The following is a 22,910-nucleotide window of genomic DNA, read 5'->3' as shown; positions in this document are numbered from 1 at the left end:
TTATCATAATTTCTGTTTTAGTGACTTAGTGAGGTGTCCTTATAAGCCCCAGCTACGGCTTTCTCACTTCTCCAGCACACACACTTTTTCTCTTTCCATATGAAAGATCTATTTGTTGTGTTTTATGGTGTATTGTTTTGTTTGTTGAATGAATGTGCGCAAATCAATACAATAGAAAAAATCTGAATCAATTGTAAGTAAAAAAAAAACATATAAATGGGGCGCTACGGTTGCATCGTGGATAGTGCGCGTACCATACTGGTTCAGGCCTCGTTGCAGTGGTCGCGGGCTCGAATCCGACCCGTGGACCTTTACTGCATGTCATCCCCCCTCTCTCTCTCTCTCTCTGTCTCCCCATTTCAACTCTATACTATCAAATCAAGCTTGAAAATGGCAAAAGAAAATATTTAAAAAAATAATATATATATATACAGCACAGTATATATATATAAATACTCACACAAGCTGGGAGAATTCGGGGGCCTCGTCGTTGATGTTTGCCATCCTCACGCGGACTGTGGCGGTGCCGGAATGGGGCTCCTCCCCTCCGTCCATCGCCATGACAACAAACTCATACAGATGGTTTGGCCTCTCGTAGTCCAGCCGGCCCGCGGGGAAAACTGTCCCATGGGGTGAGATGCTGAAGTCCGGGCTCAGAGTGTAATACGTGAGCTCAGCGTTTAACCCTGAATCACAGTCTGTGGCCAACACTGTGGAGGGGGGGGGGAGCGGGTTTGGGGGGGGGGGGGGGGGGGGCACCATCAATTTGCAGTTAATCGAAATGAGCTGATGAGACGGCATTAGCCGATGAATATGTTGACATCTGTGTAGATCATTATCTCTTCACGGCCTAGCCTAAACATGCAATAGATCATAAGCTCAGACAGCTACAATTACTAGCACCCTCCGGAATTATATCCAATACCATTAGCAAAAGATTAGCTCAAAGACAGCGAAAAAGACCCCCAGTTAAATGAACGAGCTGTACTATTGTGCAGATAGTGTTAGGAGAGGAGTTTATTCTGAGGTAATCACACAGAAAAAAACTATAGATTTGTTTCTAATGTACGATGAGATTTTTTTCTTGAAGGCCCACAGCCAGATATTGACACCCTTGGTTGGAAAAGCTTATGTTGGTCGAAGTTTGTCGGACTTCAGTTAAACTCCCTGTTTCACGCAAAGCCCCTCTGGCGCTTAACATTTGCATATTGTGTATTTTTTGTTTGTGTGTTTGTTTATTTCTTCAAGTATCAGCGATGGTTCATCCTCCTTCAGCATGTCTTGTAATATAGTTCAAGACTGGAAATGTACTGTAAAGTGTTTCTTACAGTTAATCAGCTGAAATGTGACCCATTACGTGTGAAAGAATTAAAGTAGAGCATCTAACTAGTCATAACAGTCTTAACTGATCAACTACCATGAAACATCAATTAAATGTCATGCCGCTTTTAGAACTCAATTAGTCGCTGGGTCTGGTTTATGGAAATTCAGTTGATATATAAAACCTCCAACGGCTACGATGCTAGTTCTGTGCTGCCTACATTGCACAATGCTACACATGGATAGATCAGTTAGATTCTCCACAATTAATTTGTTCATTTCATTTTACTATTATGAGTGTAGCGTCCGAGGTGCATGGGACTTTAAGACTCTTAATAAAACAAAATTGATACAAATAAAAAGCACAGGCTATTAAGTGCGGTTTTATGTTATATCTTCTTTACCATCAAGCTCAGTGGGTAAAGTCTAAATATACATTCTGGAGAATGCTAGCTGTCAAATTCACTTTGTAAAAATCACTGAATATTATGAATTATATTGTGACTCCATCCTTTAGTATCCATCTGTGTCTGCCTAGTAGAATGCAAGCTGACAGGGTAATGGAGGGTATCACTCCCTTGGATCCGCGAAACATTAACATTTCATTAGTTAGCAGTGAAGTCCACCAGATTAAGAAATAAACTCCCTTTCCTTCCCCCAATTTTTGACCCCTTGATCTGAATTTTCGGTGCATTCTGGGCTTTTAAAGTTATACATTTCCATGGTCTGTTTTAGCATAAAAATCTAGCGTACCCTGTTGGTATCTTGTTTTTCGGAAAAAAAATCCCGACTTCACTTTCTCTACCTTTGATTCATCCACTGCTGAGTTCCTTCAACTGTAATGGTTGCTTTTTTTCTGTTGATGCATTAGTTTATATTGGGTGCCATTTTCTCATACTGCTGCTGGCTCTGCTATGCCAACAATTTCTACTGCTCTCGGCAGTGTATTCAGAATGTTTTCAGATTAAATTTGTTCCATTTTTCTCACCCAGAATCTACTACAGTTGCCCTGCCACACATTCCTATGAATCCCATATGGTTACCCATTGGGGACACACATCACACAGATGCAGAAACATTTGGCAGGATTAAACAGTGAAGAGGTTGCAATGTTAAAAAAAAATACTTCAGAATAATATGGCATTTCACATTTTTAATGGATTTAGGCCTGGAGCTCTTGTCACATTGAGTTAAGTGGTTAGAGCATGTTAACTTAAAGCACCTAAATGTCACCTGAGTGCAATCAGAAGTTTAGTTTAGTTAGTAGAAATGTGTCAGTGACACATTTTTTAGCAACATAGGTTATCACACAAACAAATGAATTAATCTAAAAGATATCGTACCGAACATGTTTACACTTAAAATGGTACAATATGTTTCTTCATATGTATTTAACAAACATCTCCACTCAAGCTAAGTCGTGGTGAAGGCAACACAAAGCCTTCATCCTCATGATTGATAATTATATGGCAGCGTCATCCAGTAATGGATTGAATTGACATGTCATTATTCATACACTGCATCATAAATCAAAGTGGCATCTTAGCAGCCGCTTGTTTAGTTAAGCAATTGAGATCTGAAAGATGAAAAATGGAAACAGTATGGCTCTGCAAGCCCAAACAATGAGTCAAGGTCTGAATTGCAGTTTTGGCTCCCCCCGCCCCCGACTAAATCTGTTGTTTTTCTGCAGAAAAAGTTTCTTATCGGTTGGTTTCCATCTCCACTTCAAAAAGAAACAGGTGAATGTGAAATAAAGGGTTAGAGGAGTCTCACCCTGCAGCAGGGATGTTGCCGTGGTTACAGTCTCAGGGACACCGTCCACGCTGTAGATGGACTGGAGGAACTCTGGGACACAATCATTCTCATCCGTTATCAACACCTGAACCTGATTAGTGAGGAGAGGAGACAGAGGAAATCAAAAATAGAACAATAGAAAATAAACCCCTCTTTAATAATCCCTCAAATCCAGGTGACAACCATATAAAATTCTCTGTGCAAGAAGCTGACCACAAAACATAATCTAAATGGCATTCTATAGTTTCTCAAGTTGCCAGTTTCAACACATTCTTTAATCTTCCACTTTGGTGATTTTCAGTGATTCCAAAATAGAAATGTTCAGAGCATGTGTGTGTTTTCAACAAAGGCCCTTAGCCGCCGTCCGCCCTACAAGCTCCCTGTCACCCACTATGTGTAAAGTGTGAAGTGACAGCTGAGTAATAGTCCTGAAATAGCTGGGATAGGTTCTTTTCCCAAGCCGCATCTCCAACTCCCCAACGTGCAGCCGAGCAAAAGATTTTGCCTACTAAATTGGTGGGACGAAGTGAGTGCCTGACATGATAATTGGGTAACAAAATGTTTTATATTAATCATTTAAAGGATGCTGAATTCATTAATAGTTTATCTAAGAAATATTTGTCCGCAAATGAAGTTTTTTAGATTTTGGAGTCCTAGCGCAGAGTGCCTCAGAGGGTGCTCTATATTTTGCACAGTTCATCTCGAGATCACAGTCTCGACAAAAAGCACTTACAGAGAAACAAAAACACAAAAGGTTGAAAAGAAACCGCAGAAGAAATTCATTTGAGCCCAAGGTTCACTTAGTAACATTTCACAACAATTGAGTCATGCCATTCCTGTAGACAGCCACAAAGTCTGCTGCTCTTAATCTGTCGTTATCGCCAAAAGCGTGCTGTCAATAGATCAGCGCTGAGATCAGACCATTAAAGGTGGATTCAGCGATTCTGAAGAATGCTTGTTGTCAAGATGTATTTTTTTTTCAAAATCAGTTAATATCTCCTCACAATTCGCTACCTGTCAGTACTGTGTGTATGCTTGAAAAAAAGATAGTATTTAAACACAGCCATGGGCTCTGTAAACTAGCATGTTACTAGCAACAGAGGGCCACCTTTGTTTACATTCCCTTTGTTTACATACCAGTTTACGGAGCCTATGCTGTGTATAAACACTGGATTTTTTTTTTCAGCGCGCACACACAGGATGGAAAGGCATTGGATCATGAGGAGATATTCACTGATCTTCACAAAAAAGTGATTTTGTCAACAAGCATTCTCCAGAATCACTGACTCCACCTTTAATGACACATAGCATTTGGGTAGAAACTGGGAGCTTTGTGCACATCCAGTGAGAGAGCACAATGTAGCAAATCACAGCTGAGCAACAAAGCGGACATTTTTATTCGAGTTTGGCAGTAAGAGTTAACACTTGTGTGACAGATGCAATAATAAAATATCACAGTGGACCTCAGCTTTCAGATTACTTGACCCGGAGGGCAGGAACTTTTTGATATGACTCATGTGTCTTGCCTAGTAGCACTCTCTGATTAAACTAACCTCTGTGGCAGTACTGAGGCTGCCCTGCTCCTCGCTGGCCCGCACCATCAACAGGTAGCGCCGCTGGTCACCCTCATAATCTAGAGTTCTGGTCAGACCAATCTCCCCCGTCTCCTGCTGAATGCTGAAAAGGCTACTGGGATTGATCAGCAGGCTGTATCTTATTGGCTGCTTCTGGAAGGAAATGGCAAACACCACCAGGAAGCTGCAAAAAAAAAAAAAGCGAAAAAAAAGTCTTAACTGAATGATTTTCAGTTTGCACACTTGTTAAATCAAAATCGAAATCCTTTCTTCCTAGATCAGCACATGCCCTGTAATGAAATCAATTACTGTATATGGCCCATTGACTACATGGCATAACAGCGATCAATCAGCACTTGTCAGTCCTGTGTAATATAATGTCATGCTATTATGCAGATATCAATGTTTGTTTGTACGGCTAAGAGAGTTTGCATTCCCCCTAATGGTGCGTGATGATTTGTCAAGTCATGCTCGAGTGCACTGGTGTGACCACATGAATATTCATCAACAGGAGTCTTAACAGGTAACGTCTTGGAAATCCACAAGACGAGTGTGTGTGTGTGTGTGTGTGTGTGTGTGTGTGTGTCTTCTTTATGCATGTTTACATTAGATATTCTACTGCTTGTTTTTGCAGAGGCACACATGTATGTGTTTCTGTTACCAATGTAGGATACTGTACAGTGTCTCCTTGTGCCGGTTAATCAGTATGCCTTTGTGCAAGTGTTCATGCATAGCTGCCTATATGCAACAATAAAGCATATGACAGAGTGTGTTTGGTGATAGCCACTTGGGAATAGAGCCATGAGTAAAAGCCCTAACGTAACCATTTAACTACTAAAGAAAATACTTCATAGAAGAAATAAGTGTATTATTACAATATCCACTGACAAGGGCAAATACAGTGAACTATCTAGGAAATGAGAGAAGGAGACAGATATATAAATACAACATTATTTCAGGCCTGTTTAGCACATTCCCGATTGATGCCCTGCTAATGTGTGAGTGAAAAGTGTTAACGCCTGCGTCACTCACGGCTGTCCTTCCGGCGTGTTCTCTGGTATGGAGATGGCGTAGCTGGTGTTGGTGAACTGTGGGGCCCTGGCTCCTGCCACCACAGACAGCATGGCGGGGGCACTGCGGCTGCCCAGGCCATCCAGAGCCACCACGCTTAACAAGTACTCTCTGTCTCTCTGAAGCACCAGCCCCGTGGTCACCACCTGGCCTGTCAGCTTGTCCACTGCAAAGCAGCCGTCACCGCCTAAAGGGAAATAACAAGATTCATTTCCAGCACTGGATCCAATCCAAACTATTACCGCTGGCCCCGAATACTAACTCAGAATTTCATACCTAAACGTCGTGCCCACAACAAATATAAAATGTCTTTCTTATCATATGCTTCATGCTCAAATGAATTAACTACCTAACCCACAAACAGACTGGAAACATTTTCTATCCAAATTTGTTCCACAAGGAAAGGGAAAGCAAAAGATGTTTTGCTATTATTGAAGCCTCTTGATAGTTTGATCACCAGGCTCTTATCAATTGTAACACGTGCTCCACTATGATGTAACACCCAGTGGATTGAAAGATTTTAAGCAGCTTTATTAAAATGGCTCTTTGATTGCTGTTTTGTATTCAGGCAGTACGGTAGACAATGAACAGGTGGTTTAAGGTGACTCTACCTTTACAATTACAAGTATTCATTTGGGAGACGCTTTCTTCCACAGCAATGTACAAATTAGAAACAATCCAAGCCATGATACGATACGATTAGAAGAATCCTTTGATAAAAAAGGGCCTCAACAGCAGCTCCATGTACCAGCTGACACAAGTGATGCTAGGACTAGTCTTCATTCATTTGCAGATCATAATGAATGAGAGGGCTCATAACCCCTGAATAATGGAGTTCAAATAGGTGGGTGCCGTGAAAGTGGGCATTGGTGACTTGAATTAAATGCTAGCAGCAACTGGAAGATAGTGGAGCATCATTACATTTTAAACTCACAAATAAAATGTGTGTAACTCCTAGAAAATCCCTTTTTTGATGAAACTTACTTCCAATCCACATACTCTCAGCCACATGTGAAACAAAAAAAAACATTGTGTTTGACTATGGAGATACTATACCGTCTTACAGTAAAACAACTTACCCTGTTTCTCTACAAGTGATAAATATTTAACTCATGAATATGCATTCTATGAGAAAGTAGGCTGGTCCCTCAATAGCAGCAAGACGAGAACAACAAGTTCTAAATGTTTTAATGACCGTCCACTACTAAAGCTGCCTTAGAATGACACATTTCCTTTCAACATTTAAATTAGAGTTCATCAGACTGGATCCCAGTGTGAATTCTGAACTTGGAAAACACATTCAAACTTGACAGGCTCATCCCATTGGGTGCATTTAATATTTTTATTTTGAAAATTTTTAATTTTTCTTTGTTTTTTTTATGATGATATTTGTGTGTGCTGGTGCATGACTGGCTCTGGTCTTACCTCCGACCAAAAGCCATTTGATCTGATCTATAATAAAACTATTCTGGGATCCACATTTCATAGCCATGTTTGGAAGCAAGCAGCCAGCTATTCATAATTCCTGTTAACGCACTGTAACATTTATTTGTGCACATCTGCCATACTTAGTCAATCAGTGCAATAGGTAGACACATCAAGGATTTGTGTTGTATCCCTTACATGCTTTTGAACTTGACCATGAGGTTGCACATGCACTTGCAAAAACACAGTGGGGCCACGATTGCAAAAAATATTGCCCCATAATAGCACTACTAGCAGTTTTAAATCCTACAGGGTCCCTCTTAAGGATGAGACTGATAATGTTCTATATTTTTCTTATTTTTAACAAATCTATCTCTCAATATTTCTGATTATGGATCAATGCCATAATTAGTGGGTTTTAATTGTGTTTGTTTGAGGTACAAAAACAATGTCTAAACAATGTACAATTTGGTAAGAAACACTGAATGTTAACATAAATATTGTTTCATTTAAAAGACAAATATAGTCCACAGGGAGCGTTTTAGTTAAAGCTCTACTTTTTCCACTACTGTTAAATATTAGAGAATGGTGTCAGACAGATGGACCTTGCTCATCAAAAGGCCAGCAGTTTCACTCATCCTCTTGAGGTCTTAAACGTTAAGCACAAGATAAGTGGGTCAAACAAATACAGATCAAATCATGAATTTGGATGTAGTTTTTTTGTGTAGAAAAATGACTTACGGTGGAGTTAGCTCAAGCTTTTTGAGGCAAACCTAACTGCTTACAAGGGTTCTTTACATGAGCATATTAGACCATGGGTACCTTGTGGTAATTGTGGTTTAATTCACATCAGGGATTTGTGCATTGGAATAATATGTGACTCAAAAAGAAGGCAGTAGTGCTCTGTAAAGCCCCTTTGGCAAGATTAGCGCATCCCCCCATTTCTGACATGCTAACAAACCTCTATCCCCTCAACCACCAGGGGGTCTACTTCTCTGGCTGACTTCCAACAGCCCACTGTGTGTGTTTGTACGTGTGTGAGTGGATGCTTGCATGATTCTGTGTGTATGAAACAGAGAGAAGCAGACAGATAGACAAGAGTGCATGATAAGTGCATAAAACAAAATGTGCGAAGGCCTCTGGCTTTGTGTGTGTGATTTTGTGTGTGCGGGAGGGAAAGAGAGATAAAGATACAGCTACAGAGACAAAGAGACAGAGAGACAGAAAGGGATGAGAGAGAGAGAAAGAGATAGAGGGAGAGAGAGAGAGAGTGAGGGAGAGAGAGAGAGACAGGGTCACAGAGAAACAGAGAAACTAATGGACACCTAAAGAGTCTATGAATGCATGAATGAATGTGCGAACGCCGGTGGCTGTCTGTCTGAGCGACTGCGCCGGTGTCTGACTAGTTGTATTTATTTCCAAAGCTATATGGCCTGTCAACATATTTGTTGTAGTGTGTGTGTGTGTGTGTGTGTGTGTGTGTGTGTGTGTGTGTGTGTGTGTGTGTGTGTGTGTGTGTGTGTGTGTGTGTGTGTGTGTGTGTGTGTGTGTGCGTGCGTGTGTGTGTGTGTGAGGTTGAGTGAGTGGGTGCATGAGCGCTCGAAAAAGCTTACCGTCTGACAAAAAGTATTCCACCTCTCCGCTCTTGCCTTCATCCCCATCGTGTGCCTGTAGCTGGTAGACAAAGGTTCCGGCGGGGGCCTCCGGGGACACTATAGCCAGGTAAGGGTACGGCTTCATATTCCACTCAGGGACGTTGTCGTTGACATCAGTGATCTTAAGCTTCACCTTGTTCAGGTACCAGTCTGGGCCTAGAGGGGATATAGTGCAGAGATAGTGACGGAGCTGTGGTTACTCAAAGTGACAGCTGTCATGTAAGTGTGTGCTCAGAGAGGAAGACAAGCGGCCCGGGGGTGGGGGGGGGGGGGGATCCGAAGCACCATCAAGCAGCCAGACAACAGAGGACTTACAGGTATGTGAGATAGAAATCCGCTAGATGGCAAACCATAATGCTGCAGGATTAGAATAAATCTCAGCGATTCTTCTTGGTATCTGCAATGTGTGGAACCAATACCGATTCGGTCTGGATTCAGCTTAAGAGTTTTCGGGGTCAGAGGCAATTACTACACTATCTTAAACACTATAACACCGCTATCTTCCTACTTTATTTTTTCAGCTTGGCCATGGCTGCCATGTTTTGTGGAGATTGGTTTCAGTGGATGGCAGGAGGGCTGTGTTTCGGGGCCCAAAGGTGGAGGTTGGTTGGACGTGAGATCAAATATCCTTTATCCATCAGGGGCTCCAATCCAGGCATCCAGACACCAAGGCTCCCCATGGGAGAGAGACTCAGCCACAGTCTCATCTACCCAGTCTGTGTAAGGCTACCTTGATCTTCCTACAGGGGCCTAGGGATGATGCCTCATGGCTGCAGGCGTTTTGTGTCGCCTGCACACTGCATCGCTGGAGTGAATAAGAACATTCTAGGAATCCAATTACATACTCATACCCTGAGTCGCAGCGGACAGTAAGTGTGCACAGCAGCGACCAAACAAGAACCGGTCAAGAACGGCGTTGCAGTCTCCATGACAGCAGCGTAGCGTGCCTCTCGCTAGAACTGATAGTCGGGGATTGTTATCCAAATGAAATACAATGACAACAATCTGGAAATAATGCACAAGAAAAACTCCTGACACTGTCACAGGCCTAATCTAGGTCACTTTTAGTGTGGAATCTTTTTCCTGCAAGTGGAGCAAGTCACAGAATTGTGAAGCTTAGACACTATTTCTGCAAATATTGGCTGTGATCTGTTGTCAACGTGCCATGAAGGAATGTCAGAAGAGCTGCCAACCAGTTCAGCAGGTTGCAATCCACAGGGGCCGTATGTCTCACACCAGAGAAGAACAACAACCCCCTGCCAGCACAGACACGCACACAAACACAGTCACACAAACGCATATTTACACAGTCACACAGATGTGACATACAGGCACGTCGTCCCGTCACACGCAGACAAATGCTTGATCTCTTGTCGTAGCTGACATTAGCATGTCTCTTTCTGTCTCTCTCACAAGCTCACACCAGCTCAAGCTTACACACAGGGAAGTTACCTAAGGGCTTAAAACAACTATGGGTTTCAAATCCCATTATGTAGCGGCTCTCCCGTGTGTGACCCCGGGTTATATTTGTACTTTTTAATCCAAAACAAAAGCAGTTGGAGTGTGCGATGCATCCTTTCGCTAGCTGAGGGCCAAGGCATTTACAGTATACCTGTCCATGGGACCCTACACTCTTCCCCTGTTCTCTTAAAGCTCAAAATGCACTTTGACCAGACTTAAATTTGCATCCCATTCTATCTGAATACACTGTTTTACCTGGCTGTGAGTACAAAATATATCCCACATGATCGCTGTACAAAACAGCTCTGCTTTGCCGGTTTCCCTCATATCTGTGACATAATATCTCTACAAAGTCAATTATAGCCGATAATGGAAAACTATGCAATGGTAATGAGCTATACATGCGTACAGCGAATGGTATAAAGTCTTCAAACTCTACAAATTGCTATAATAAATCCTTTACAGCACCTATAGTGTTTGCTCAAATGAGTTGGAAAGAAGAAAACAGACGCTGAGATCACTAGTCCTATTTCACTTTTAACTGGCTTACAGTTAAGATGCATTTTGATGGGAAATACGACGTGTTGCACTCCAGGCTGTAGCCGCGGAGTGTTCACAACCAAAACACAATAACTATAAAGTGTGTGACAGCTCCTAAAAGGATTGTTAGAGGGATAATAACAGAGGGAGGAAGAAGCTAGAGGAGAGTATTAATCTAGCTTTCTGCCCGGGCTTTAAAGTTGCTCTGCAGAGAGGGAAGTTCTGACTGGGATCTGACGAGAGTTCCTTTTGGATAAATAGCCACTGTGTCGTGGGCGCAGAGAAACTAATCAATGCACAGATGCTATCTGCTACCATGTCGACAGTGGCTGTTAATGCGGGTTTTAAGCCCGATCAGCCTGCCCCTGTAAGATGTAACAATCCTTTCCTGATGAATAGTGCGAAAGGATAAAGATTCTTTTTGCAAAGTCGAGCGCTTTAAAAGGCACTTAATCAAAAAGAAATCAGAGCCCCAGCACTTAACATTTACTTGGCTATCAAATCTTGGCGGGGAGCAGAGCAAGACACATTCCTTCCCCTCCTGCTTGTTGGTGCCTTTCCAAACCATGTCTCTGTGGTAATAGTGGTGATGATTTTACAAGGCTCCATCTAATTAGCTTGTTACAGAGAGACTAATCAGAGGCAAGGCAGATAATTAGAGCCGATCAGCCCTGGAATTATAATGAAGAATGTACTAGTAGTGTATGTAGGTGTGTGTGTGTGTGTGTGTGTGTGTGTGTGTGTGTGTGTGTGTGTGTGTGAGTGTGCCGACCTATCCAACAGGGAACCTAAGATCGTAACACATCCACTAACAGTGGACTCCAAAACTAACAGGGGACATTTTTCAAGTCCCCTCTTGGACATGCTTTAAATCATCTTAAAAACATGTGTAATACCTTCTGGTAAATTTTCATAACTTTTGCTAACAGGGGACTTGGAAGTGTGTGAGTGTTTATTTCATATCTGGGACAGCCTCTGCCTGCCCTGGCCTGGCCCATTCACACACGTCGTTTAAACACTCCTCTATTGTCTGAGCCCCAGGGAGTCTTTCAGGCTGTGAAGAGCTGTTGACAGGCTACTTACTGAAGACACCAGTCTCTTGAAAATAGATTTGTATTTTGTTTTTGAAACTAAATATATATGTTGAGTTGAAGTGTTAATAAAAGTTTTATAAAGGACGAAAGATAGATATAAACAAACATGGGAAAAAAGATCAGCAGTAAGATCCTTTATTTTCTTGCCAATGTGATTCTCTGTCTACTCTCCACTGTCAGACTACTCATGTGTGGCAGATTAAAAGAGAAAGGTATGTTCTTTGTATTTTAATGCATTGCAAAAAACAAATTGATCATCAGACTATTATTTATTATCAGAACATTTTATAGGTCAAGACCTTTAGAATAGTCCAGTCCCTCAAAATTCCCTTTACTACTAATCTTTATAAGAAGAGGTTTTCAATCAATTTGACAGTGTACTTGTGTCTTCAATCTATATTTATTTTGTTTATTTCACAATCACAGAGAAAGGTCCACACTTCCACTGTATCTAATGACTGGAGTCCACTGTTGGTTGGCATGGTGCGACTTTCACACTCCATCGTGGATGAATTTAAAAGGAATAAACCAAACTGGATTATTTCTTTATTTTCAAAATTCCCTTTATTAATCTTTATAAGAAGAGGTTTTCAATCAATTTGACAGTGTACTCGTGTCTTCAATCTATATTTATTTTGTTTATTTCACAATCACAGAGAAAGGTCCACACTTCCACTGTATCTAATGACTGGAGTCCACTCTTGGTTGGGATGGTGCGACTTTCACACTCCATCGTGGATGAATTTAAAAGGAATAAGCCAAACTGGATAATTCTTAAGGGGAAATAATAATGTCAATGTGGTCTAAAATGTCTTATGTGTGTCATACTAATTGACCCTACCTGCAGTACTACATTCTCCAAATGTAACGGAGAGTTAAGGAGATTGTCTCTGGACCATCTCAGACCTGGCTGAACAGCTACCCAAAGCCTGCAGTATGTGAAGACAGTTCAGCTGCCAATTTGGTTCTCTGTCTACTCTCTCCTGTCAGACTATGGGTGACAAGTTAAAAGAGAAAGATACGTTCTTTGTATTTTAATTAATTGCAAAAACAGATTGATCATCAGACTATAATTTTACAATCAGAACATTTTAGAGGCCTAGACCTTTAGAGTAATTCAGTCCCTCAAGATTCCCTTTAATAATCTTTATAAGAAGAGGTTTTCAATCAATTTGACAGTGTTCTTGTGTCTTCAATCTATATTTATTTTGTTTATTTCACAATCACAGAGAAAGGTCCACACTTCCACTGTATCTAATGACTGAAGTCCACTGTTGGTTGGGATGGTGCGACTTTCACACTCCATCGTGGATGAATTTAAGAGGAATAAACCAAACTGGATTATTTCTTTATTTTTTTGGCATTGTTATGCTTTACTGATAGTGTAGAGACATAGTTGAAATGGGGCAGAGATGCTAGGGCGTATTCACACCTGCCGTGTTAGTACACCTGAACAAACTCAGTGTGCATCTCTCAGGCTGCTGCAGTTTGTTTGTGGTGTGAATTTGGCCGGACCCGACTCGGGTCCGGCCAAATTCACCAGAATGCACAAAATGGTATGTTTGAAGCACATTTTTTTATGGTGGACTACCCCCAGACCCCCACTTATGTTGAAGTGAAACCGAAGCCCTTGTGCTTGCCACCCAAAAATTATCACTGGCCCCATCCTGGCCACCCCAATGAAAATGTCCTTGCTCTGCCACTGGACCCGAGCCTAATGCAGGAAGCACTGTGCATTTTCCTTCTTTTCTTTTTTAATAAATCGCCATCAGCTTAACATCACGGGAAAGTGTTGTTGTTGCCATCATTAAGAAAATTAGTTTTGGTTTGACCGGGAGCCCTGAGCCAATAGGCTTCAGGCCTATTACATTTGATAGTGAGGATGAGTAAAAACGCCGTGTTCAATGAGCAGATGAAAGAGAGGGGAGTGTCTAAATGGAGTGTTTTGCTTCTGATGGTAACAGGTTCGACCGATAATGGGCCAACTGTCCCTTGTCGGTTTGGCGCGACACACATCTGACAGTGTGTCAGCTCCAGCCTATTCTTCTTGTGAGCTGTGCGTCCAGCAGCAAAAATACAGTGAAAATAATGTTTCACATTGTAGGCTACAAGCCACAAAATGTGACATTGACATACATATTTAGACAATATAAAACAACAATAATGTGATGTTTTTCTTTTTAATGTATAGGTCTAGATGTATTTATTTATTATTTTGAACCCTATATAATCAGGCAGTAGTTTTACTCTCTCTCTCGCTATCTCTCTCTCTCTCTGTGTCTCTCTCTCTCTTAATCTCTCTCAAAAATTTAAATGACTCACAGTTTATAGCCTAAAGATGTAAATGACACACAGTTTTTTGTTGATGGCACCAAATCACTAAACAGATCGCAGTATGGAATATTTCCATGATTGTTTACAGTTTGGCAGTTCACTGTGTGCTTCCTGCGGCCTATTGCACAAAACCAAGATAAGATTTACCTAGGATATTTCTGTTATCCTGGCTTGCTTAAGCCATGATTCAGTTGCACAAAAGTTTATCTTATTCAGTTGCATCCTTGGTTCAGTCAGCTGTCACTCTGAATTCATGCTGTTTCAACAGTTATTCTATGATCATGTACCACATCAAGGACTACAATTTCATTCAGTTAAATATTCCTGCTTGTATTATCTTTATTTAAGGCGAGACACGGCAGGCAAAAACATCGTTTTTTTAAGCACTGGTCAATTTTGAGATTTGTGTCTATTTAGCTTCCATAACATCTCTTCTTTCATACTAGTATGGATAAAAGGTCCAAAATATACGTTTTAGGTGTTTATTTTACTAAACTTTGACTGCTTGTGTCTGTATTTTGCTCCTAAATTCGTCAAAAGTGAGCATTCTAACGTAACATACAGCACCGCGACCGCTGTATGAATCATAATAACCATGGTACTGTTGGAAAGCTCTGAATCTCAAGAACAACGTTATCTGATCCAAATATGGTCATTTCCTTTGTATCAGTAACCAATCGTGAAAGTGTGAGGAGGGATTCAATGCTAGGAACGCGACCTCATTGGCTAATGCACATTTCTGACGATGTGATTCGCTAAAAGGCATCACGTGATGCTAGCCGCGGTAGCTCGAAAATCACAAAATAAAATGGGAAAAACGTCGAAAATATGCCAAACCAACACAAAAAAAATACTTAATCAATTGGCTACGGACACTACATGATCGCCATTTGAAGGGGAGAAGTGTTAAAGACATGTAAATCACGCCGATCACGTCGGAGAGACACAGACTGTCAGACGATCAGAGGGGACATGGTGGGGAGAGAGAGCGTCTGTGCCGACTCCGGAGCAGGTTGACAGACAGTGGCTAATAATAAATGAATCACGTTTAAATTAGCATGTGGATGTAAATGTTACTATGCTATGGTTTATATGTTAAGCAGTGGTAGGCCTATATGGCATTGAAGGGTGTAGGGCCTAATTCAATAAATTACTCTCTAGCTATCATCAGTGATTATCAGCAGAATTCACGTTTTTATCTTTAACGGCCGTTTTCTCAAAATGAGCTTTTTCCAATACTGTGCGAAAGATATCTCAACTTCTAGACCACTGACATCAACCAAACTTTCCATAATCATTCATAGCACTATTTTAAAGGTTTTTACAGAAGGATTTGTTAATATATTGTTAATTGTCTGATTTATGATACATTTTCCTCCTAAAAACATGCCTAAAATGCATTTCTAAGACATGTACATAGTATTTTTTGATTTATTAAATGAAAAAAGGCTGTATCCAAAATCTGTTGTGTAAAAACCTTAGAAACTAATATGTGCTTAAAATAAAATAGAGATTTTAACTCTGGCTTTATCCAACATCTCAAATTTTTTCTCGAAAAATGACCCAAATTTACGCATAATTGGTTAAATATTGCCATATTTGCATATTTAATATAATACTAAAGAAAAACATGTAATACAAAAAATAATTGTGTTAGTGTCCGTAATCAACTGGCAAAGTTTCGTGATGATATCTACAAGTTAAAAAAAAATCCCTATTCACCTGGGGTGTCTCGCCTTAACCTGAACCATTTTTAATTAAATTAAATACATTATATTTTTATGGTGGAGAAGAGACGAACCGATGGAATATGCTGCCCTCACGATTCACTGTCAGCCCTTCCCTGATGTATTTACATTCACTATTCCGCAAAAACTCTTTCAAACATCACAACATTTCCATCAAACTGGTGCTTAGAACTGGTGCTTAGAACCTGTACTTTTCCAGCTGAAGGCCTATTTGTTTATTTCCAACAGTCCAATCATGTTGCATTTCAGTAGGCTACATTTGTATTATGTAGCCATCTCTAAATGACTGATCTGTAAGCATTGGCACTAAAAGATTTACCGGAAAACAAAATTGTTTTGTGCAGATCACTTTGAGATCCCTACATTACAGCGCATTGTATTTGATTTGCGTCGAGATACTGGATTTTTTTAATCCATGTTTGTTCCATCCAAATTAAAACAAAAGAAATGCCTCACATTTTTTACTTTGTGTCATGAATCTAGAATATATGAAAGTTTAACTTTTTCAGTGGACTTTTATTGCTTAAAAGAGCTTTCAAGGAAGAGTTGCATATTTTAAATTTTTTCAAGTTTACTACCTTGTTAAGATCCTTTTTTGAGTATATTGTATTAAAGGATTTGATTTCCAACAAAAGTTAAATGTTGATTGCACTCAACCTATTTTAAATGTAATTTGTATCAAAGCATCTTCTCCAATACAGCGGAAGGAGAATGACCCATGTCACAGTCACTCTGAATTCAACATAACATCTTGGCTATTGAAGTTAGCTGTTGTTGTTGAAGGCCTAACGACCGTCGTCAGACACAGGTACCCATCCCCCACACTGCATACGATCAGAGAGTGACACAGGCTGTCACAGATAGAAACAGCACTCGCCTGCTCTGAGGGGCACTTTACACGGCCACGCAAAACGGTGCATACGCAGAAAAATTTCTGCGGTTGCACTATATCATTTACAGGAAAACAGCAAACGCAAACGCAAACGCAGGCATGAACCGCAGATTTTTGAGATCACCTCCGAGGGAGGATTTTTTGGAAAACTTAACGGTTTTGGTTTCCTGTAAACACCGAAACCATTTCCCCTGATAACGCTGACGTCACGGCTCCACCCTCACACATGCGCATTGCGTTTGGATATAAATAGGCATGCGCCGTCTTTGTAGGTCCACGTGCGCCAGTTGGAAAACAACAACAATGGCGGATCACCGAGCTGTATTCATTGTGCTCATGGACGTTGTGCTGTTGCTGATGCATTTGTTATCGTGCCACCAATCGCTCCTACAAGCAAATAGGGAAAGAGTTGTGCTCTGCCTGTTTTTCTAGCTAAATAAACGTGTGTCACTTCTATATGCCAGGGACACGGCTCTACATTAAAAAAACACTATCAGCGTGCAGCGGTTAAGTTAGGCTACTGTTCAACAAAAGGAGCATTAAGGCTACGGCTTCACAGTAAAAGCATTTCACTGGCTAAACATTCATAGCATTTCGCTGGACACACGTGAGTTGACTTTTATTTTGAAGTACGCCTAACAGGAAAATATCCGCTCACGAAGCCCCTTCACTATCAGCAAGTCTGCTGTTTTTCCGAGTTCAATGCGGTGAAATAAGAGGACAGAAAGCTTGTCTTTTACAATATTTGTAACCCCAAGCTTACACCAACCGCTTTATGAACGTTAGTGGCATTAATTTTCGGTTACAGTAAGGTTTTATGCATCAAATTGTACCGGAAGAGCTATCTACTAGGCTGTGTCACCACTGACTATTGGCTTGGCATGGCTGCTACTCAGCGATTTCGGCCCGTTTCCTCTGAAAACTTTGTGTACGGGTGAAGATGTCAGATAAATTGTGTCTGAACGGGTTTTTTTTTTTTAAACCAAAAACGGGAAAACTCACGTTTTCACCGTGTAAAGTGCCCCTGAGTCACTGAGGCACAATCCCTAAAGCCTCAAGCCCCAAATGTTAAAATGGCACTTTTTTCTTTACCTTTGCAATGCAATTTCTATTACATTTAAAGGGGCTTGTTTGGCATGGAAAATAAGTGTTAACTTTACCAAAGCAATAGTAAGGAAATAAGATAAAAAGCCTAAATGAATTCTAGTTAACAAATGAATAAATAAAAGTACTTACCAGAGAATATATTAAAAAATATGCACAAACGTTATAGTTGGCTTGTGACTTTATTTTTTACATTAACTGTAGGCTATTCTTCCCTGCCGAGGCTCTTTAGAGATTGACTGCCTGATGTGAACGTGTTGCAGGCTCTTGCCTTAGTGAGTGGAGGGCAGGTAAATATCAAGAAATACATTTATTTTTTTTCAAAAATGCATCACAAAGCAACAGTCTGACACGTCTCATATCTCAAGACAACCTGTCACAAGTCTCTTATATTTTACTCTCAGACTAGAAGTTTGTACAGAGACAGGAGATCTCATATTTGCAAGACCACATCTTGATTCCTTTTAAGATCATGATAATTTCACATACTGCAAACAGGATCTTTATTAAAGGGACACCTTTTAAAGTCATACTGTAGAGTAGGGCTGGGCAATCATTTGATTACAATTATTAATTGCGATAACACTTGCGTTGATTATGACGATAAGCTTTTGACATAAATGCTTGATATGAAAAACAAAACAAAAAAACAGTCCTGATATGGATTTACCAAACAGCCAAAGCAGAAATAAACTCAACAGCCAGTCAGATTGCACTTTTTGCTGTTCCTGTCTAAGTGCACGCCCATTTCCTGGTGTGACGTGCATGTTTGAGCTTCCAGCGGCAAGGAAAGAGGAGAGCCATGTGTAGTCACCTCGGCAAGAGTGAAGAGAGTCTAGCGAGAAATTTCTAGTAAAACCAGTAATTTGTATTTTACATCTTTAAGTTTAGAAGTCAAAGCTTTTTTTGTAATCAACATTATGTTCTATAGGTTACAAGGCAAGCTATCTTTTTCATTTTTTCATTTAACTTTTATTTATCCTTTTATCTATCTTATATTGTTAGGTGAAGTTAAAACATGTTTGTGAAGTTCAATGTTTATAATAAAATGTGATTCAATTCTATCATCACATATCAAAACAATATTATTTTGAGGAACCTGGAACCAACTAGAATATGTTTGTAAACCAAACTGTGGGCCCTGCTGCTGTAAACAACAGTGAAACAGTAACTTTTCAGGAAGCTTTCTAACTTCAAACAGTGTTCCAGGGATCACATTTTCCTGTGAGGAAAGTTTGTTTATTCAGTTCGGAGAATATACCTTAGAAAATGTTCACTTCTCCGACACACACACATGTATACACTGCAGCTTATTTCTGACCACAGACAGAATTTAAAGATCTATTCCCATTTGTGTGAGACTTTTTTAGAAGAGCCTTTCACTGTTGTTTATTTTTATTTTTTCTAATTTAAGGAAAAACATAACGTCCTTAAGCCTGATAGAAATAAATGGGGGTTAAGGAGATGTTCACATAAGTAAACTATGACGTCTTGCCAGAAGGGAAGTGAAGGCTAGTATTTCTGATTGCAACTAGTAAATGTGGAGTTGTTGCCCGCCAAAATCATAAAAAGGCAGTCCAGAATGTATGTAGTCTGAGACAATAAAAAAACGTATGACTAAATTTAGATGAGGAGGTGTGGCATCTGTCACACTGGTCCACAACATTTGGATAGATTTTAGATTTGCTGAAATGGACTCTATGTAACACTTTAACTATATAAGCTGCAGCCTGGCACAAGGAGAAGATGAGCGTATACTATGTACCACCTTATCCCATCATTGATCTGTCAAATTTACCCCAGGCTCACGCTACCAAGCATTTTTAGTTTTGACAGCCAAATTGTTTTCCAGAGCCATGAGTTTGTCATAAATCTTACAAATGAGCAATTTCTGGTGAGGTTTAAAGGTGTTGCTGGAAAAAAGGTGTGAAGTGTCTACTTTGAATAGAGACAATGCAGGCCGGGGGTTGGGTAGAGGGGCAGTCAGCAAGAGCATGGTTTGGCAGGTATGCATGTTGAGGACAAGGGTGACCTTTAACATCAATGGAAAGTTAGTCTGTATAAGTAATATGTCTTTATTAAATGAATGATCCCAATAAAACAAATCCAGAACAATATTAATCACAGACTCAAAAGATGGAAAATCAGCAAACTATTTTTTTTTTAATTTTATACAGTTTGAACAATTTTAGTTACTTCACACAAAGATCTTACTATTTTCTTTGAGGAGAGTGAAATTATTTCACATGAAATTGTTTATTTTATAACATGTTAGTTTTTTAGGTAAACAAAAATAAATTAAATCAGAAGTTTGCCTCAATAATTCAAAATGTTATTATATTTTATTTCATATTTTATTGATATGTAACATTTTCAAATGTAGTATTTATCTTTGTAAACATACTATAATTGTAATACAAAAAACAATTCCTGCAATTTTGCATTTACTGTAAGAGTGCAACTCTCACTGATGGAGTGAATAGCTTCTTATTTCCTAAACAACCACGTCAGAAGACATATGCTGTGGTTTGGGAAAAGATGTAACTCTGTTTCAGAGGAGTGAAATTATGACTAAATTTACATGAGGAGGCGTGGCATACGTCACACTGGTCCACACCATTTGGATACATTTCAGATTTGCTGAAATGGACTCTATGTAACACTTTAACACTGTATAAGATGCAGCCTGACACAAGGAGAAGATGAGCTTATACTATGTACCACCTTATTGATCTGTCAAATTTACCACAGGCTCACGCTCCCAAGCATTTTTAGCTTCGACAGCCAAATTGTTTTCCAGAGCCATGAGTTTGTCATACATCTTAGAAATTAGCAATTTCTGATGGGGTTTAAAGGTCAGAAGGTCTTCCCATGGTTGGTTTATAGAGAGAGAAGGATAACACGAAAAAAGAGAAGAGGCACAATGTCTAATTTGAACGTACATAAATAAATGGGATGTAGGTACATTAAAACCTTTTGGGAAGTCTGAAAAAGTAGCAAAGTGCCCATCCTTATGAAGGTCTGAATACCTAAATGCCTTTATTTTGCCATAACATGTAGGATATATTCCCAACAGATGGGGGGAATAGATGATTGTTCACTATGGGCATCAGAGTGGATGCAGAGGAAAACATAAAATGGCGCCTAAACTGGAACCAAATCTTCAGAGTAGATAGCACAATAGGATTCCTTGTGAAACTAGAAGGGTTAATGGGCTTCAAAGTGAATTTGAAAGGTAAATTCCATATGTGTACATGTTTCTCTTGTAAGGATCCATCAATTGATTATGTTGGTAAATAAATTATTTCCTACATGGCTGGATATTTTTAGGGAGCTACTCTAGGCTTAAAATAAAGTTACTAAAGGAACCAGATATCCAACTAAGTTTAGCTTAAACATCTTGGCGCATACAACTGTTACCATACCTCTTTTAATAAATCCACTATATTTATGTTTGCAAGGAGATGTATGCAGCCTCTGGGAGAGACACAGCAGCACAGTCTTATAACACAAGTCCAACTCACTGCCAGTGTTGCTGTAGAAAATGTGTGAAGTGCCTACTTTGAATAGAGACAATGCAGGCCAGGGGTGGGGGTTGAAGGGCTGCCAGCAAGGGCATGGTTTGGCAGGTATGTATGTGGGGGACAAGAGAGTGACCTTTCACATCAATGGAAAGTTAGTCTGTATAAGTAATATGTCTTTATTAAATGAATGATCCCAATAAAAGCAATTCAGAAAAATATTAATCAAAGACTCAAAAGATGGAAAATTATTTAAATAATTATTTCACTGGAGGAAACATTACGTTTCAGTGAACTCTGGGAACCTATGTACACTGTCTGCACAATTATTAGGCAAGTTGTATTTTTGAGGATGTATTTATTATTGAACAACTACAGTGTTCTCGGTCAATCCAAAATGTAAATTAACCTAAACCTGAATGTTTAAGAAATTAAAAGTGAGGTTTTGTCTTTTTTAAGTGAATACATATATTTGCAGAATTATTAGGCAACTATTAGTGTGCAGAATTATTATGCAACTAAATGAAAAAATAAACATTTTCCCATTTCACTTATTTATTTGCATCTGTTAAAGTGAGAATGATAAAACCACTCAACATTTACAAATAAACATTTCTGACATGTAAAAAAAAATCAGTGACCAATATAGCCACCCTTCTTTTCGATAACTGTCACACTGTCATTCATGGAGTTTGTCAGTTTCTTGATCTGTTGACGATCAACTTTTTGTGCAGCAGCCACCACAGCCTCCCAGACACTGTTCCGAGAGGTGTACTGATTTCCTTCACTGTAAATCTCTTGTTTAAGCAGGGCCCACAGGTACTCAATAGGGTTTAGGTCAGGTGAGGAAGGGGGCCATGTCATAATTTTTCATCCTTAAGGCCTTTACGGGCTAGCCATGCAGTTGAGTACTTCGATGTATGCGATGGAGCATTGTCCTGCATACAAATCATGGTCTTCTTGAAATATGCAGACTTTTTCCTGTACCACTGCTTGAAGAAAGTGTCTTCTAAAAACTGTCTGTAGGTTTGGGAGGTGATTTTAATGCCATTTTCAACCCAAAAAGGTCCAACTAGCTCATCTTTAATAATACCAGCCCATACCAGTACCCCACCTCAACCTTGCTGCCGTCTGAGTCGAAGTGGAGCTCTGTGTACGTTACTGATCCAGCCACGGGCCTCCAAATCTTTGGCAGTTAATTTGCGTATTTGTTTCTCAATATGTTTCTTGCGACCCTGTTGGCTATTTGCAACAAAACGTTTCATGGTTCTGTGGTCACGCCCCAATATCTTAGCAATTTCAAGAGTGTTCCATCCCTCTAAAAGACTTTATGCAATTTTTGGTTTTTCAGAGTCCGTTAAATCTCTTTTTTGTCCC

General features: G+C 39.9%; 1 protein-coding gene across 1 annotated transcript in view; it reads right to left on the bottom strand.

Moving 5' to 3' along the window:
• LOC307250572 (neural-cadherin-like) overlaps window positions 1-22,910 on the bottom strand; it is a gene marked incomplete at both ends in the record, with an annotated part of 106,147 nt that overhangs the window by 52,356 nt on the left and 30,881 nt on the right. The window contains 5 exons of the mRNA XM_080027689.1: window positions 461-710; window positions 3,094-3,205; window positions 4,668-4,872; window positions 5,721-5,946; window positions 8,798-8,995. Coding sequence (XP_079883815.1) covers window positions 461-710; window positions 3,094-3,205; window positions 4,668-4,872; window positions 5,721-5,946; window positions 8,798-8,995 — 991 coding nt within the window. The remainder of the gene's footprint in view (window positions 1-460; window positions 711-3,093; window positions 3,206-4,667; window positions 4,873-5,720; window positions 5,947-8,797; window positions 8,996-22,910) is intronic.

The sequence above is a fragment of the Ammodytes marinus genome, assembly GCF_949987685.1.
Source record: "Ammodytes marinus genome assembly, chromosome: 5".
Classification (NCBI taxonomy): Eukaryota; Metazoa; Chordata; class Actinopteri; order Uranoscopiformes; family Ammodytidae; genus Ammodytes; species Ammodytes marinus.
This window is presented reverse-complemented; position numbering and strand designations above follow the sequence as displayed.